Here is a 19,681-nt window from a genome sequence, read left to right as displayed (position 1 = left end):
TACCCTCGGATGCACACTATCCAACTCCATTGCTTTGTCCACCTTTAGTTACATTACATTAGAGATTTCTATTCTGCCATTGCCTTGCGGTTCAAGGCGGATTACAAAACAATTACAAAAAATGTATTACAAGAAGAAGATATCTGGTTATTTCTAGAGGAGATAAAGAGTAGACGAGGTTGCTTTGGGGAATCGGGAAGATTTGTGTTTGTCTCCATCCATTTCCAACCTCCTGTTGGGATCAAGGCTGACCAAGTCTCCACTAGAGAATGACACAGGGACAAATTTTTCCCGTCCCAGTTGAGTTCTTTTCCTGTCCCTGCCCCATTCCTGCAAGCTCCGTCCTCATCCACGCAAGCCTCAAACACCCTAAAATCATAAATGTTCGAGGCTTGTGCGCTTAAGGCAAGGAATGGGGCAGGCACAGCGACAAAACTCGCAGGGACAGGACAGGGAAATTGAGTTCCTGCGGGGACGGCAACAAATTTGTCCCCATGTCTACCTAGTTCCTCACAAACAGAATCCTCTGAAAATCGTTCAGGGTCTACCACACCTCCATCCTTATATACTGTATATTTATATACAGGAAGCATGATACGGGGCTCCATGGACCTGGTTTGGCTCATCATAGCTTATCTTATTCTTTTTTTACATCATCATGGATAAATGAGATCTCTGGTTGCTCCTGCTACCCTACCAGTGCTCTCACTGCAAATGTCACCAGCAGACCATGGCCAATGCCATTGTCCATTCTTTCTGTATACACAATGTTCCAGCCTAAATCAGGGGCTGAAATCTACATAAAGCTATTCTTAGGTTGAGGAAGGGGGTGGTAAAGAAAGGGGTCAGACTTATTAAAGATGCAAACCACTGCCTCAGATGATGTAAACCAATGGAAAAAAACTTATGTTATTAGATTTTCCATTTTATTTATTACACATTTGTCTCATTCTGGACAGAAACTTTAGATATTCATTTGCCCCCCCCCCCCCTCCCAAAAGAAAGAGGGGAATTGAATAAATCCAACTATAAACTCTTCCACACATTTATTGGTGAGACCACCACAAATCATTACATAATTTTCTGATTTGTCCTCTAATGATTTCTAAAGGATTTCTGTTGGGGTGATGGTACTAAAGGATGCAAGAAAAATCTGAAGTAGACCATATGATGAAAAAATAAGTGATTTAAAATAGGAAATGTCGCAATCTTAAATTTGGAGTGCTGATTCTAGAAAGATTCTCAAAGTGATGTAACTTGCCTTCAGAATACACTTTTTTTTGGGGGGGGGCAAAGGAAGTAGCACAAGCAATCTAGACCTGACACTGTAGCTCTTAATAGAATTACAAAGGGCTCCTTTTGCTAAGCTGCGCTAGAGGTTTTAGCGTGCACTAGATGCTAATGCCAGCATTGAGCTGGCGTTAGTTCTAGCTACGTAGCACAGGGTTAGTGCGCGCAGCAATTCAGCGCGCACTAAAAACACTAGCGCACCTTAGTAAAAGGAGCCCAAAGTCTTTGAAATGCAGAGATTAAGTCAATCAGCAAGGGCATTAAACTCATTATATTGAGCAAACCAGATTATGCCAGAGATTAAACACAAACTGTCAGATACCATCTGCTGTCAGGGGTTAATGAGAAATCTGGCAAAGTATTTAACAAAATATCAAACAGGTTAATCACTGCTGCCCTGTCAGATGCTCTTTTTTCATGAAAAAGTGATTCTGGTTTAAATTGGCCCGTGTCCTCATGCTCCATCTGTATACAAGTTCTCCCTACACAAAAATCCAGTGAAATCACCTGACAGGCCACTGCAATCCATATTCATTTCTCTTAGTGAGTCAATACCCCACTGCTTAGACATCAATCTAAAGGTTTCGTTACTTCTCCCTTTCTCAGCAGAAGATATTGCGAGGACCATAAACGTCGTAGTCTCATATAAACAAATAGATTATGGATCACCACAGAGTCAATCATTCACGTTCATGAAGTAGGAGAAAAAAGTCTCACAAAAAATGTTTTGTCACAATAGGTAAATAATAGAATAGTTAAGCTCTGGAATGCGTTGCCAGAGATTGTGGTAAGAACAGTTAACGCAGCTTGTTTTAAGAAATGTTTGGACAATTTCCTGAAGGAAAACTCCATACATAGTGAGACAGACGTGGGGGAAGCCATTGCTTACCCTGGATCGGTAGCATGGAATGTTGCTACTATTTGGGTTTTTGCCAGGTACTAGTGACCTGGATTGGAGACTGTTAGGAAGGGCTACTGGGATCAGTAGTAGTGTTGCCCGATTTCCAATTCGAATCGATTCACCGATTCACTTTGGGTGAATTGATTCGCATCAATGTGGGTTTAAAAAAAAAAAAAAAAATTGGCCTGGCCAATTCAGTGACTGACCCTTGCTGGCCGGCTACTGCCACTCCTGCTTTAGGGGGTGAGGGGGGAGGGTCATCGGGAAGTGCTGCAGCAGCGTCCCCCGGCTTCCCCCCTGGCCTCCCTTTACTTAATTACAGCAGCCAAGTGAGCACGTGCGCTTAAGAATTCCATAAAGAAGAGTTCTCCGGCCACGAGTCTCCCCTTCCTATGTACGCTAGTAACAGCACAGACCCGGCTTCTTCCTACTTCCACCCTCCCTGCAATGAGCCCGAGCCTGTATCTGTCAGAGGCACTAGCGTTTTTTCAGCTAAGGGAGGGGTGTTAGAGAAGGAGTTAGATAGGGGGGTTGTGGGAAGGGAGCACAGCCCTGACAAGCCACCGGCTTGCGTTTAAGTGTATATGCTACCTTCTTCCCTCATCTATCTTCAGCTCCATCTCTATCTTCGACTTTCTGGAGCCCCTGTAATGAAGAGAAGGAGCTCGCTAGCCCTACCTCCCTTCTCGCCGCGCTGCAGGGAAGATCCACCGCTGCTAGTCTGCCCCAATTAGCGTTGAGCAGGAAGTCTGGGTGCAGACGCCTGAACGCGTTCCATTTTTGTTCCATATTTGAATCATAATCGGAGCGAAAAGAGAACCTGTGTTGTAGTGAGATATTACTGTATATGGGCAATCAATCTTGGTGAGTCTTCAGATCTGGAGGAATATACTCATCTGGTCTCCTTTTATGTCTTGGTATAAACAGTGGTATATTTAGGGTATATGACACCCAGGGCGATCATTTTTTAACAACAACACCCCCTCCCATATGTAATTAAGTAAAGGTAAGACAAGGAGGTCAGGGGGGAACATGCAGGCCTTCGGGGAGGGACAGGCCTTCGGGGGGGGCCCTGGTGTAGAAGTACATGGAGGGAGGGAAGGGGTGTTCAAAAAGATGTGCATATGCCAGAATGGGGGAGGGAAAGAAATAATGGGTCTAAAAACAGAGGAGAGGGAGAGAGATAGTGGACAATGGGATTTAGGGAGGGAAGGAACAGAAAGGGAGAGAAGTTGGACACAAGGGATGGTGTAGGGAGGAGGATAAAGATACTGGTTAGGAGGGTAGTTGGAAAGAGAATGGGAGATGGTGAACCCTGGAGTGGTGGGGAAAGAGGAGAGATGCTGGGTGAAAGGGTGGTTAAGAAATGGAGAAATGGTGGTTCTGGGGATGGAGACAATAAAAAAAAAGGAAAGATGCCAGACCACCGAGGGAGGGAAGGGAAGGACAGAGATGGAAGATGGATGGTTAGCACAGAGAAAGAAGGAAATGACAAATGAGCTGGAGACCCTAGCAAGAGTGTTATCAGAAGATAACCCGAGCCTGGGACCAACATGATTTGAATAATAACCAGACAACAAAAAGGTAGAAAAAATAATTTTATTTTCTGTTTTGTGATTACAATATGTCAGATTTGAAATGTGTATCCTGCCAGAGGTAGTGTTAGACAGCAAGCATGAACTAGGACCTAAAAGAGAGAGGAAAAGTCTTGTTTATTTTGTTTACACCACAGCGCCAGTGTGGGTAGGAGAGGGCAAAGGGGGTGAATAGGCTTTAAAAAGGGTGAAGACGCTATAAAATAAACCCACCAGGATGTTTGAAAAAAACACCCAATTGGGCAGGAAACTCAAATTGAAAAATCGATTCAATAGGCTGAATCAAATTGAAATTTTTTTTCTTGAATCGGGCAGCGCTAGTCAGTAGTATGGAATGTTGCTACAGGTACTAGTGACCTGGATTGGCCACCGTGAGGATGGGCTACTGGGCTAGATGGGACTATTGGTCTGGCCCAGTAAGGCTATTCTTATGTTCTTATATATGAAAATGCTGCTATGAGGTAAGTGCACATTTTGGCAACCACAAATAAATTTCTTTTTAGGCCTAGCAATTTCTATTGTGTAGTACAATATTGTCCAGTATTACAGTTATGCACAATATCCTCATCTTTATTTAAACATAGTGCCATTCTGATATCTGCAATTAAGCAAAGCCAGCACATGAAGCAGAATCTCAGCAGTGTTGTCATGATCTAAAGGCAAGACAACAAAATATATTTCATTCAGCTTGCAATTTTATTTCAATGAGCTTTAAAACACATACCAGCCAGTGCCATGGGAAACAATAGGAAAAAAGCAGAACATATTTTATAAAAGGCAAACAGCAGAAATGACTTCAGCAAAACCAAAGAACTGAAATACTGAAAAGCAAATGTATCCAACAGCCTCCCCCAAAAGAAATAATTATGTCTGTATTCTGTTGTTTCTCCTACCCATAAAGTTGTAATACTGGTAGTTCAGAATGACAAAGTACATTTGTCTCATATTCAGAATACTAAATAGTCTCTAATGAGAATAGAGGAAGGTGTATTTATTATTTTATGATGTCTTATTGATGATCTGTATTGCACGCTTGATTTTAGGCCCACTGCAAGACTTATTGGGTGTAAATTTGCATATTATAAAGACATTATTAAACTGAAATCTTATTATATTGATTACCTATACTTGGGAAAATGAACTACATGTTACAAAATGCTTTTCACCTCGTCTTTTCAGGGTTCTGGAGGAATATGATTTTTTCCCTCAGCTGACATGTAGATAACAGTGGCATATAGAGTTTGCTCCTAAAAATGGAAAGAGCACAGCATAGAGTAAGCAATGTCCTGTGAGCACAAACAGACCTGGGTCCTTGTTTTCATGGTGCTGTGCAGTATATGAGGACTGTCCAACTGTTAGTTTCAGTAAGGATCTGCAAGTTTTCCCATATTATTTGAAAGCAGTGCATTTAGGGGGAAATTCTATAAATGACACCTTAAGACACCGGTAGGCACCCTACCAGTGCCTAAGAGGGACATGCAATTTCAAATGGTACTTAAATAAAATTTCAAAGCGCCTAAACAAATGGCACTGGAATTGCACCTCTGGAGGTACCTACAGGCACCTAACGCCATTGTAGGTAAGGCTAATGCCAGAAGTGGCATTAGGCGTGATTCATGTCAAAGGTAGATGCCAGAAATGTAGGTCTTGGAAACCCTGGCCTACATTTCTGGCTCCTACTTTTTCCGGAGGAGCAGTTCTCTAAACAACTCTGTCACATGATTTATACGCAATCAGTAGCTGCCAAAGGCACCATTTAGAGAATCCAGCTATTAGGCTTCTGTGGGGGGAAAGCTAAGCTGGTCACTACAGCCCCCCTCCAGTTGCACCACGTGGCACAAGGACGCTCTAAAAGCCCTAAATTTGTGCAATCCTGGCATGAATTCACATAAGGAGACTCCCAAGGACTCCATCCCAGCAGTTTGCCAGGGGGGGAAAAAAAAGATCACTAAAGGACAAACAGAATGCTAGGAATGATTAAGAAGGGGATCACAAGCAGATTTGAAAAGGTTATCATGCCGTTATACCGGGCCATGGTACGCCCCCACCTGGAATACTGCATCCAATACTGGTTGCCGTACATGAAAAAAGACATAGGGGTCCAGAGAAGAGCGACAAAAACGGTTAAAGGACTGGGGGAGTTGCCATACGAGAGGCTAGAGAAACCAGGCCTCTTCTCCCTTGAATAGAGAAGACTGAGAGGGGACATGATCGAAACATTCAAGATTTTGAACGGAATTGACTTAGTAGAGACAGAGAGATTGTTCACCCTCTCCAAGGTGAAGAGAACGACAGGGCACTCGTTAAAGTTAGAAGGGAAAAGATTCTGTACAAACGTAAGAAAGCTCTTCTTCACCCAGAGAGTGGTAGAAATCTGGACCGCTCTTCTGGAGACTGTTATAGAGGAAAGCACCCTTCAGAATGATTTAATGTCTGGCAACTAAAATTCAGTTCAAAGAAGTGCAGATTGATGCATTTATGGAGTAGAAATCCAAGGCAGGCGATATGCATGGATAGAGAGAGGGACCTTGGGGTCATAGTGTCGGAGGATCTGAAGGATACAAAGCAATGTGACAAGGCAGTGCCTGTAGCCAGAAGGATGCTAGGTTGTATAGAAAGAGACGTAACCAGCAGAAGAAAGGTGGTGTTGATGCCCTTATACAGGTCATTGGTGAGGCCCCACTTAAGAGTATTGTGTTCAGTTTTGGAGGCCATATCTGGCCAAGGATATAAAAAGACAAAGTAGTCCAGAGGAAAGTGATGAAAATGGTTAGGTTTGTGCCAAAAGTACAAGAGACTAGAAGACCTCGACGCGTATACTCTGGATAGGGGTGAAATGGTACAGACAGTTAAATATTTGAAAGGTATTAATATAGAACCCAATCTTTTCCAGAGAAGGAAAATTGGTATAGAGGACATAAATTGAGGTTGAGGGGTAATAGATTTAAGAGTAACGTTAGGAAATTCTTTTTCATGGAGAGGGTGATAGATGCCTGGAATGCCCTCCCGAGCGAGGCAAACTGTGATAGAATTTTAAAAAGCATAGGATAAACACAGAGGATCTCTAATTAGAATAAGAATGGGAAGACTTTCATGGCCTGAATCCTGCAAATGAGATGGTTTGGATAGGCTGGAGTGAGCTTCAACAGCAACTCCAGTAGTTGGAAGCTACGGATAGTACTGAATGGACTCCTAAGGTCTATGGCCCAAAAATAACAAAGAAGAAAAAAAAAAAGACTTAATTTAACCATGAAATTGTAAAGCATGTAATTATAGGGCAGATTGGATGGACTGTTCAGTTTCATCTGCTGTCATTTACTATGTTAGATATGAATTTCATGAAAAACTGACAACAAAAGACAAAGCCTACTGAAGTGTAACATGCAACATGATTACTGAAACCTCATGTTTCTGGGGCTTCCACTGAATTCTCTAAAAGCACAACAAATCTTACAAAATGCTGCTGCATGAATTATCTTTGGTATTTCATGTACTGATCATATTACCCCTTGTTTAATTCAAGCTTGCAGTAACCTTTTCTTTTAGGTTTAAGTTGTTGATTTTGATGTTTTACATGGAATGTCTTCTCTTTGTTAGGTCCTTACAATTCATATCATCCTATAGATGCATATTAACAATACTTTTGTAATTCCTTCTGCCAAAGTTGTATGTCTACAGTGTACTTGTGACCGAATGTTTGCAGCTGCAGCTCCAGCTTCTGAGTGAGATTAAGGATATGCAAGATTTTATGCAGTTTTGTAAAAGTTAATATATTTTTTTAGACATGCTTTTACCCCCTCCCCCCTTTTTTACATAACCATAGCACCGGCCATGGCGGTAACAGCTCAGACGCTCACAGAAGTGCTATTACCACCGTGGCCATCGCTAAAAAACTGCTATGGCTTTGTAAAAGGGGGCATTAGTATTGAAGTATGATATTGTATTTTATTTTTATTTTATGATGTATTTTTTGCATATTTTAAAGATATATTTTATTTATAATTTTTAAAATTATGTTTTTATGCAGTATATCTTTATTGTAAACTGCCTTGAACTTTGGAGAATGGGCAGTATAGAAATATTTTAAATAAGTAAAAAGTAAGCAGAGTGCTTTGGCAGAACACCATACATTTACAACAGGGGTATCCAACCTGCGGCCTCTTGAAGTATTTTGTGCGGCCCCGGACAAGGGCGATGCAATGTTTTCCTCTGCTGCACCTGGGTGTTTACCATCTTGTCGGCTCCCTCCTCTGTCTTGCTGCAGCGTTTGCGCATTTGTGCGGCCCCCAGAAACATTTTTTTCGGCCAATGCGGTCCAGGGAAGCCAAAAGGTTGGACACCCCTGATTTACAAGATATACATCAGCTTCAACAGACAGCAAAAATCAGAAAGACAATAATACACCCAGATAAGTTTTTTCAACATTCAGGGATGTACTTCTTTACTAACCTTGGCCTCTGGGTCACTGTTGATGCTACCGGAATCATCTTCATCCGACTGTGGACCATTTCTAAGAAGAAAAGTATTTTAAGTTTTATGAACTGTGAACATAACAGCATGTACAAACATCCTCTATCAAACAGTTCATGACATCAACAGCAGAAATCTAAGGCTCTTTTATTTGTAGGGTTGCTCAAAGAACAGTACACTCCCTCCTCAGTTTTTACTTCTTTGGTTTGAGAACTGCCCAACAGATACCACCTCTGCTTTCCATTCCCCTTGTGATTTCATAGAATTGCTTCCTGTTGTAATACAGTATTAGATGCAGACAAGGTTCCTTCTAAATTCATCCAGTGTACACATTTATTTGAAGAGCTGACAAGAGGAAGAGGCACTGTGGATCAATTTGGAAAGAGGGAATGGTGAATATATTTACATTGGCGTGATATACAGGCCTTCTTCACAGACTGAAGAAGTAGATAGAGATTTAATAGTATACATTAAGAATATATCTAAAAAGGGGAAAGTCTTACAAATAGGTAATTTTAACATGCTGGATGTTGATTGGGGTATCTAGAAGTAGGGAGATTCTGGATTCTCTACAAAGAGAACTGATCCAGCAGTTGGTAATGAAACCCATGCGGGATGGGGGTCATACTGTACTTAGTGCTTACAAAAGCGTCTAGTCTAGAGTCAGGAGTGGTGACGGAGGACGGATGTAGTCCCTCTTCACAAAAGTGGAAGTAAGGAAGAAGTAGGGAATTGCAGGCCGATAAGTCTGACTTCTGTGGTAAGCAAATTAATGGAAATGCTTTTACAACAGAGAATAGAATAGTTTAAGGAATCCTATGGATTACATGGATTCACTAGAGGTAGGTGTTGTCAGACAAATCTGATCAATTTTTTGACTGTGTGACCGGAGAATTAGATAGAGGATGTGTGCAAGATGTGGTCTATTTAGATTTTAGCAAAGCCTTTGACAGTGTTCCACACAGATGTCTTATAAATAAGCTGAGTGCCCTCGGGATGGGTCAAGAACTGGTTGAGTGGAAGGTGACAAAGGATAGTGATCAATGGAGATTGCTGAGGAAAGGGATGTTACTAGTGGTGTGCCTCAAGGTTCTGTTCTTGGGCCTGTTCTTTGTAACATTTTTATAAACGATATTGCTGAAGGGTTATCGGGTAAGATTTGCCTCTTTGCGGATGATACCAAAATCTGCAATAGAGTAGACACGCCGGATGGTGTGAATAACATGAAAAAAGACCTGGCAAACCTTGAAGAATGGTCTGAAATTTGGCAGCTAAAATTTAATGCAAATAAATGCAAAGTCATTTATTTGGGCTGCAGAAACCCGAGGGAACGGTACAGTTTAGGGGGTGAAGAACTTTTGCACACAACAAAGAGCAGGATTTGGGTGTGATTGTATGTGATGTTCTGAAGGTGGCCAAACAGGTTGAAAAGGTGACAAAGGAAGCTAGAAGGATGCTAGGTTGCATAGGGAGAGGTATGGCCAATAGGAAAAAGGAGGTATTGATGCCTCTGTATAAGACTTTGGTGAGACCTCATTTAGAATATTGTGTACAATTCTGGAGGCCGCACCTTCAAAAAGATATACAAAGGATGGAGTCGGTTCAGAGGAAGGCTACTAAAATGGTGTGTGGTTTTCATCAAAAGGCATATGGGGACAGACTTAAAGATCTCAATCTGTATACTTTGGAGGAAAGGCGAGAGAGAGGAGATATGATAGAGATGTTTAAATACCTAAGTAATGTAAATGTGCACGAGTCTCTTTCATTTGAAAGGGAACTCTGCAATGAGAGGGCATAGGATGAAGTTAAGAGGCTCCGGAATAATTTAAGGAAATATTTTTTCACAGAAAGGGTGGTTTATGCATGGAACAGTCTCCCAGAAGAGGTGGTGGAGACAGAGACTGTGTCTGAATAATAGGCACATGGGATCTCTGAGAGAGAGAAAGAGATAATTGGTTACTATGGATGGTAGACTAGATGGGTCATTTGGCCTTTATCTGCCATCAGGTTTCTATGTTTCTATTTTTCTCTCTCTTTCTACAGAACAGTCTACCAAACAATGGCAATAAGAGACTATCAGCAAAAGTAAAACTGTAACCAAGAGGCAGTTTGTACTCTTTTTGCTTTGCTGAGTGGGCAGTGTACATCCCTGGTTGTCACATACATTTGATGGATGCTACCATATCAAACAGTAGCACTATCTAGAGCTCACAAAAAGTTAATCTGCCTATTTTGGAGTTCTACTGCTTTCCTTCTAAGTCTTGTTTCTATACAATTCATCATTTCTGGACCCCAATGCAGGAGAGGAGAGATATGATAGTGATGTTTAAATACCTACATGGCATAAATTTGAAAGGACGCTCCAGAATAAGTGGGCATAGAATGAAGTTAAGAGGTGATAGACTCAGGAGTAATCTAATGAAATACTTTTTTACAGAAGGATGGTAGATGCGTAGAACAATTTCCTGTAGAAGTGGTGGAGACAAAGACTGTGTCTGAGTTTGAGAAAGCATGGGATAGGTATGTGGGATCTCTTTAGGGAGAAGAGGAGATAGTGGATGCTGCAGATGGGTAGACTGGATGGTCCCATTTGGCCTTTATCTACAATCATGCTTCTATGTGTCTTCTAACTTTACACTTTCTTTTGAGTAAAAGCTGTGGGGATTTTGCCTACGAGCCCCTTCTAACATATGCATCATCTAGACACTTATAAGGAGAGGCTTCCAATAAGAATCAGGCTCCCTCCCCTTCACCACCCACACAGTATTTTTGGAGCAGGCTCTTAACTTTTTTTTGGCTCCAACATCCCGTAACTGAGTAATGAAACTATCACTCCCCTTTCCCAAATCACAGGTCCACTAGTGACTACATACAGATACATACATTGCTGTTAACCTAAAGCAATGCTAACTTAACATATCATTAAAATTACAGCAGAACAGTTATACTACTAAGTCACACAAAGCTATAATGCTACATAAATTGTACATAACGTGGATGAATAATATACCTGTGTGAACATTAAATTAAGTTTTCAGCTCAAGGAATTTATCCAGCTAGTTGCGCTATAGAAATTATTAATAGTAGTAGTAATAGTATTTTGAAAATTGTTTAAAAAGTTTAAATAAACTTCCTCAGATTTCAAGACCCTTCTCTGCACCCCATTTGATATCTTCCCACACCCTAGATCAGGGATCTCAAGTCCCTCCTTGAGGGTCGCAATCCAGTTGGGTTTTCAGGATTTCCCCAATGAATATGCATTGAAAGCAGTGCATGCACATAGATCTCATGCATATTCATTGGGGAAATCCTGAAAACCCGACTGGAATGCGGCCCTCAAGGAGGGACTTTGAGACCCCTGCCCTAGATGCTAAGGACACCACCAATTAAGAACTGTTACTTAATATTCATTGGAGCTAAATAGGACTGGAAAAGCAGAAGCAGCTGTCAAAATTTTGAATTACATTCAAAAATCCAAATCAAACATCCTACCTGAGTTTTAATGAGGCGTAACGTAATGTCGCTCCTTCAAACTCTTTTAAACTGGGATCTGGATTCACTGTGGCTGCATGCAAATCCTGAAGAGAAGACCATAGTGGGAGTGTGAGCACACTGCAATGACACAGCTTACTCTAATGCTTCTCATCCTTAAAGAGCAGACAAAACAGATACATACAACATCTTCCCCTCCCTACAAGAAAGCAAGATTAGGGAAGAAGCATGCACACTCTCTAAAGTGTTGGACGGCTTCAAAGCAAATCAACGCTTCATTCAGGACAAACATTTTATTGCTTAAGATGTAACAGCAGTACCGACACTCCCCCTTCCCCTACCCCCATTCAGTATAAAAGACCCCGTTAAGATGAAAAGATGAGAAATGGAAAAGAATGTATGTGAGCTAGGCATTGCCCCAATGATCACTCTGCTTTTGTGCCTGTGTTGTGAACAGCCCCATGAAAAACACACAGCCACTGCCATGCAAAATACAAAGGGGATAAAACATAATGGAACAATCTGAAATCAGACCAGATACTTGCCTTCCATATGTCACTATTAATCTTTCCCCCATTCAGTACAGCAAAATCACTCCATGGCTGTCTCTAGACATATAATTATTCACAGAGGAAGACATTGATAGAAAAAAAAAAAAAAAACACAAGACATGGTTGTTAGCACTGATTTTCATATGATGAGTTAGGAACAAAACAACTCAAACTTCCGCTAATTAGTCTAATATAGGATGGATGTTGAGAGGATCAAGATAGAACCCCCCCACCCCCACCCCCACACAGTTTTACAAGTACTTACCAAAATAAAATGATTGGAAATGGTAAAGTTAATATGAAAATGTGAATTTAAAACAGACACAATGAAGTTACTTCCAAAGATGCTATGGTCTTGATAAGCAAGCAAAATGGATCTAATTTGAGCAAGGAAAACCAGGCCTAAACACCTGCACCTAACTTGTGCATGTATCAGGCATATTCTATAACAGTGCACATAAATTTTAGGAATGGACATGATCTGCCCATGATCATCCCCTGGCCATGCCTCCTTTTCAGGTTTGTGCACTAGAACCGACGCACTATTTTACAGAATGCATATTTACCATCAATTATGAAGTGTTAATTGCCAATTATCAGCACCAATTAGGCTTGTTAAACCATTGAATACACAAATCAGCGGTGCGCACCAATTTGCATACACAACTTAAGGTGCCATATACAGAATTTAGGGGAAAGCATAATGAATGCCTAACAAAGCAGCAAGAATTCTGAGGAAAGATAATTTTTCAAATTTACTATTTCATTGTGAAAATGTTCATACATATTTGGAGACCTATTTGGAACAAAATATTTTCAGTTCCTGGCTTGGATAATTATCAATTTTTTTTATTTTTACAAAAGAGTAGTTCTTCAGTTTGATAAGAAAATAAGAGGCAGTGGTAGCTCTGAAGAATCACACTGTCTCTCATTTTATATAGCAGTACCCCTTTTATTTCAGGTCAGCCTTTTAAAGTTAAGTACAACAGGGGTCTATCTCCATTTTGTTTCATTAGACCTTTGCTCTGTTTCCTTTGTCTCCTTTTTCACACGCCCTTTTTGACGTCTCTCCCCTCATGTCTTTGAAGGCCCTTATTTTAAAGTTTCAGCCTGCGCATGCTCAGCATACTTTTTTTTAAAGGTCGTGCCAGCGCATGCTTGATGTTTTTTGTTTGGTGCACACAGCATTAGTGACGCCGACACAGTAAGTCCATGGTTTACTTTCACTTTTTTACCTTTGTGTCTTCCTGGTACTTAAATGACTTAAAAAAAAAATCATGTCTCCTCCTTACAGTTTAGCTCAGCCGCTTACATTGATTACATTCATTTATCAGCCAGTACCCGATATGTAATATTAACTTTTAGTTTTATTTTAGCGTTTTACCTTTGGCATGCCTCTCTGAATCGGCTTCCCATTTGATTCCGCCACTCCATGTCTATAGCCAGTAGCTTAAATTGTTTCTTATGCCGATATACATCTTATTTTTACGTCGCTCTTGCATAAAAGCATAACATGCTGCTCAATCCATGGTTCTTCCTCAGCATCTATTATTAACCTTATTTATTTCTATGCACCTCTCCATGCCACCTTCATTCTTACTTTCTTGTATGCACTTCACAGGTACTTTATTAGATACATTATGCCTCCTTCTCTACTTCAATCATGCTTCTCCCTTCAACTGCTCTGATCCAATAAACTCATAATTGTATTTGGCCTGTATTTGGCCTGCATTTGTTCTACTCTGCTATCATTTAAGTTTCTTTTGTTATTTATTCATTATGTTCCTTTATTCCTTGCAAACTGACACGATCTTTTTAGATTTGATTGTACTGTGTTTCATTTAAATGATACTAAATGTTAAGACATTTTGGCCCAGATTCTTCTTCCATTGACCCCTTCCTAGGCATTTCCACCTCTGACTTAGAAAATTTATCCCCAGATTATCAACTAAGAGTATGGGAAACAGCCATCAGCTTATTTGTCAGGAACTCAGCTCCTTAGATAACAAGAACTCTTATCACATAAGCTGATGAACCCCTGGTATACTGGGGAACTTGCACTCCCAAAAAAACAACTAAGGTTCTTGGAAAGAGACGCAAAAAATACAGTAACCAATCTTAAAAGGTATAATGAACACGCCGCATTAAAAAAGACTAAGAAAAACTATTTATTATTCAAAGAAAATTCATACAAATGAAAACCCATCTATTCTGTATAAGAACATAAGAATTGCCGCTGCTGGGTCAGACCAGTGGTCCATCGTGCCCAGCAGTCTGCTCCCGTGGTGGCCCCCAGGTCAAAGACCAGTGCCCTGAGATAAGCCCTACCTGCTTACGTACTGGTTCAATAGGAACCCGTCCAACTTGGTCTTAAATCCCTGGAGGGTGTTTTCCCCTATAACAGCCTCCGGAAGAGCGTTCCAGTTTTCCACCACTCTCTGGGTGAAGAAGAACTTCCTTATGTTTGTACGGAAACTATCCCCTTTTAACTTTAGAGAGTGTCCTCTCGTTCTCCCTACCATGGAGAGGGTGAACAACCTGTCTTTATCTACTAAGTCTATTCCTTTCAGTATCTTAAATGTTTCTATCATGTCCTCTCTCAGTCCCCTTTTTTCAAGGGAGAAGAGGCCCAGTTTCTCTAATCTCTCGCTTTACAGCAACTCTTCTAGCCCCTTTACCATTTTAATCGTTCTTCTCAGGACCCTTTCGAGTAATACCGTGTCCTCCTTCATGTATGGCGACCAGTGCTGGATGCAGTATTTCATGTGAGGGCGTACCATGGCCCGGTACAGCAGCATGATAACCTTCTCCGATCTGTTCATTATCCCCTTCTTAATCATTCCGAGCATTCCTTTCGCCCTTTTCGCTGCCACCGCCACACATTGCGTGGACGGCTTCATCAACTTGTTGACAAGTATTCCCAATTCTCTCTCCTGGAGGGTCCAGACATCCTGTATTCGTATATAAGATTTTTGTTACCGACATGCATCACCTTACACCTGTGTCCAGGTCGAAGCAGATCATATTGTGATCACTGGTTCCCAGTGTCCCCTCTACTTCTACACCTTGCGTCAGTCCTCTTGTATTTTCCTTCACGAGTTGTTCCAGGAAGCAATCGCCTACAGCATCCAGGAACATGGTCTCCCTACCACAACCGGAAGTGCCTAGGTTCCAGTCTATCTCCGGATAATTGAAGTCACCCATTGGACGATGGAGACAGAAAGGGAGTTGTAAAAGAAGAGAAAGAGATAGCTGACAGGTTAAATGAGTTCTTCACATCAGTCTTCACGATGGAGAATATAACCACCATACCAGAACCCGAGGAGATCGTAATAGGAGAACAAGACAATAAGCTGGTCGATTTAGAGGTAAGCCAAGAAGATGTACTCAAGCAGATTGACAGACTAAAGAGCGACAAATCGCCGGGTCCAGATGGTATTCACCCAAGGGTACTCAAGGAACTAAAAGACGTAATAGCGGAGCCACTTCGACAGATATGCAACCTATCCTTAAAAACCGGAGAGATCCCGGAGGATTGGAAAATAGCAAATGTCACGCCCATCTTCAAGAAGGGCGCAAGGGGGGACCCGGGAAACTACAGGCCGGTGAGCCTGACCTCAGTCCCGGGAAAGATGATGGAGGCACTGATTAAAGACAGCATCTGTGAACACATCGAAAAAAATGGGCAGCTAAAACCGAGTCAACATGGCTTCTGTAAGGGTAGGTCATGCCTCACAAACTTATTGTACTTCTTTGAGGGAGTGAACAGCCAGGTGGATAAAGGGGAATCTATAGACATCATTTACCTCGACTTCCAAAAAGCCTTCGACAAGGTGCCACACGAGAGACTGCTTAAAAAGATATGGAACCACGGGGTACAAGGGGAGGTCCACCGATGGATCAAAAACTGGCTGGCAAACAGGAAGCAGAGGGTTGGCGTAAAGGGCCACTACTCAGACTGGAAAGGGGTCACGAGCGGAGTTCCGCAAGGGTCGGTGCTGGGACCGCTCTTGTTCAATATCTACATAAATGATCTAGAGGCGGGAACTAAGTGTGAAGTCATTAAATTTGCAGATGACACCAAACTATACAGCAGGGCTCAAACCAAGGAAGACTGCGAGGATCTCCAAAAGGATCTAACGCAGCTGGAAAAATGGGCCGAAAAGTGGCAGATGAGCTTCAACGTGGGGAAATGCAAGGTCATGCACGTGGGGAAAAAGAACCCGATGTTCACATACAAAATGGGGGGAACACCACTAGGGGTTAGTAACCTGGAGAGAGACCTGGGAGTGATGGTAGACGCAACACTGAAGGCATCGGCGCAATGCGCCACAGCCTCTAGGAAAGCAAACAGAATGCTGGGTATCATTAAGAAGGGTATTACGACCAGGACGAAGGAAGTCATCATGCCGCTGTATCGTGCAATGGTACGGCCGCATCTGGAGTACTGTGTCCAGTACTGGTCGCCGTACCTCAAGAAAGACATGGCGGTACTTGAGGGAGTACAAAGAAGAGCAACCAAACTGATAAAGGGAATGGAAAATCTCCCATATACCGACAGATTGAAGCAGTTGGGACTTTTCTCCCTGGAGAAGCGAAGACTTAGAGGAGACATGATAGAAACCTTCAAGATCCTGAAGGGCATAAAAAAATAGACAGGGGCAGATTTTTCAAATTAAGGGGCGCCACAAGTACAAGGGGGCACTCGGAGAAATTGAAAGGGGACAGGTTTAGAACAAACGCTAGGAAGTTCTTTTTCACTCAGAGGGTGGTGGATACATGGAACGCGCTTCCAGAGGCTGTTGTAGACAAGAAAACATTAAATGGTTTCAAAGAAGGTTTGGATAGATTCCTAGAAGAAAAAGGGATTGGGGGGTATAGATAGGTATAGACCATTGCTCAGGCAATGGGCCTGATGGGCCGCCGCGGGTGCGGACCGCTGAGCAGGATGGACCTATGGTCTGCCTCAGCGGAGGCAACTTCTTATGTTCTTATGTTCTTATAACTGCATTGCGTCCCTTGGAGTTGTGTTTAATATCATCCATCATTTCTCCATCAATTTCTTCTGACTGCCCTGGGGGTCGGTAGTAGATGCCGATCTTTGTTTCCATTCCATTTGTTCCCGTAATTTTGACCCAAAGAGACTCTGACTTATTCTTTGTGTTCTCTCCGGTAGACTCAATTCTCTCTTTAACATATAGGGCAATTTTTGTCCCACATTTTTGTCCTATAGCTTGTGTCCCAGACGTTTTCCTCATTCCACCATGTTTCCATGAAGCCGATGACGTCAAGGTTATCTTTTTGTGCCATAGCTTCTAATTCACCCATCTTATTCTTTAGGCTCCTTGCGTTCGTGTACATACAGTTGAGTTTGCGGCCTGTTACTTTCTTGCATTTCCTTTCCTCTTGTGTTCTTTTCGATCCGTCAGTATTTCTGTCTTGCCTATAATCCGGTGAGTCTTCCCCGCTATCTTTCTACATGGTATTGTCTGGGTATATCAGTTCCCAAACCATCGACTCTCGGTTGACTGTCGACTTTCCCCTTCTTCCTAGTTTAAAAACTTCTCAATTTCTCTCTTGATGTTGCTTGCATGTAGCCTCATTCCGTCTCCGCTGAGGTGGAGTTCATCCTTCCTGAATAGCTTGCTCTTCCCTCAGAACATTGTCCAGTTGCGCATGAAGTGGAATCCTTCTTCCTCAAACCATCACCGCATCCACACGTTGACTGCTTGCAGCTCTGTCTGCCTCTTCTCGTTGGCACTGGGTACCAGCAGGATCTCTGTGAACGCTACCCTCTGTGTTCTGGTCTTCGGCTTCCTTCCTAGCATCCGAAACTTGTCCTTCAGTACTTCCCTGTTGTAGTTCCTGTTGCTCATGTTGTTTGTCCCCACATGGATCACCACCGCCGTATCTTCCTCTTCCACACTGTCGATGTGTCTCACTATGTCTTCTACCTTGGCTCTCGGTAAGCAGGTCACCAGTTGATCTCGTCTTCCTCCCGCTATGTGGCTGTCAACTTGTCTGATGATGGAGTTCCCCACGATGATCGCTGTCCTCTCTATCTTCTCTTACTTTTCTATCCACAGGTCTGTGTCTCTGGTGTATGTCCATCTCTCCAGTAGGTCTGTGTCCTTTGTGCACTTCCATCTTCCCTCATCCTGGCATTGGCTTGCACCGGGCTCATCTTCTTATGGGTTCCCTCCGCTGTTTCCAGATCTTGCTGCAATGTCACCCATTTCTCCCTTGTGGTTGTCCTCCAGATGGTCCTTGCTCTCTGCAGGTGTATCTCGGCAGTTCCACTGTAGCTGGTGATTTTCCATGGCCTCCCTGTATGCCTCCTCGATGAGCTTCTCTAACTCCCGGACTTCTTCCTCGATGTTTTCCTCTGGCTTGACGTTCTTTGCATTCTTTGCAATTTTTAAATCTATTGCTCCTAATATCCAAACAACAGATCTTATGACAGAGGGTAAACTTACAACCCAGAATCTGGCCGATTACTTTAGTGAAAAAATAAGCAACAATTTTCCCAGTTGTAAAAGTTCATAAAGTTAGCCTTCAGGATTCATCTAACTATTATCCGATCTCAAATATCCCATTTTTGGCAAACTAACTGAGAAGATTGTGCTTAATCAAGTATCAGAATTCATTGAATCAATGAATGCAATACATCCTAACCCGACAGGATTTCACAATCATCATTCAACTGAGCACTCTAATAGGAATGACGACAAACATAGTGTATCAACTTGACCATCACAGATCAGTCATTCTTATCTCACTTAATCTATCCATGGCCTTTGATACTATTGATTATGATCTATAGCTAGCTAGGCTATCTTCCATTGGTATTTTAGGTCAAATATTCAGCTGGTTCAAATCATATTTTGCTGATCACTCTTCAAAAGTAATATTCAATAACACTACATCTCAAACGTACAATATTAAATTCGGCATCCTACAAGGCTCCTGTTATAAAACTACCCCATCTAAGACCACACAGTGGTCCTCACTAATGAAAAGTCTGGAAAAGTCAGGTCCACTGAAAAAGTAGCTGTGGCTACATTGTCTTGAACTAAGGCCTGTGTTCAAGTGATAAAAGACTCGGATAGTGTTCAGTAGGTCCTCTTAATATAGTGAAGTGCAGGGTAAGAGACAGGATCAAGACTGACCTTGGAGGTCTAGCCTCAGAGGGGGGCACTAAAAAGCACATTTCCCGCACCCATGGACAACTTTTTGAAGTGCAGCAAAGGCAGCAGCAGCCATGGATTCTTCTGTTCAGCCCATGACTGAAGTGCCCTACTCATAGAGAAAAGCACAAAAATAGGGTAAAAAGGATGACTAAACTCCTAGATACAGTGTGCAACATAAAAATTTATTGCAGG

General features: G+C 42.1%; 1 protein-coding gene across 24 annotated transcripts in view; it reads right to left on the bottom strand.

Annotated features, from left to right (window-relative positions):
• The window catches only part of APBB2 (amyloid beta precursor protein binding family B member 2), a 586,942-nt gene that overhangs the window by 216,457 nt on the left and 350,804 nt on the right, over positions 1–19,681 (bottom strand). For 21 of the 24 annotated variants that reach the window (XM_033946701.1, XM_033946629.1, XM_033946610.1 and 18 more), the window contains 3 exons: positions 12,294–12,356; positions 11,749–11,834; positions 8,236–8,296 (listed from right to left, as the gene is read on the bottom strand). In XM_033946701.1, the coding sequence (XP_033802592.1) occupies positions 8,236–8,296; positions 11,749–11,834; positions 12,294–12,356 (210 nt within the window). The remainder of the gene's footprint in view (positions 1–8,235; positions 8,297–11,748; positions 11,835–12,293; positions 12,357–19,681) is intronic. The other 3 variants (XM_033946774.1, XM_033946781.1, XM_033946788.1) reach the window with 1 other exon arrangement.

The sequence above is a fragment of the Geotrypetes seraphini genome, chromosome 1 (genome assembly GCF_902459505.1).
Source record: "Geotrypetes seraphini chromosome 1, aGeoSer1.1, whole genome shotgun sequence".
In the NCBI taxonomy this organism is placed as follows: Eukaryota; Metazoa; Chordata; class Amphibia; order Gymnophiona; family Dermophiidae; genus Geotrypetes; species Geotrypetes seraphini.
Note: the sequence above shows the minus strand (reverse complement) of the source record. Positions and strands in the feature narration are given on the sequence as shown.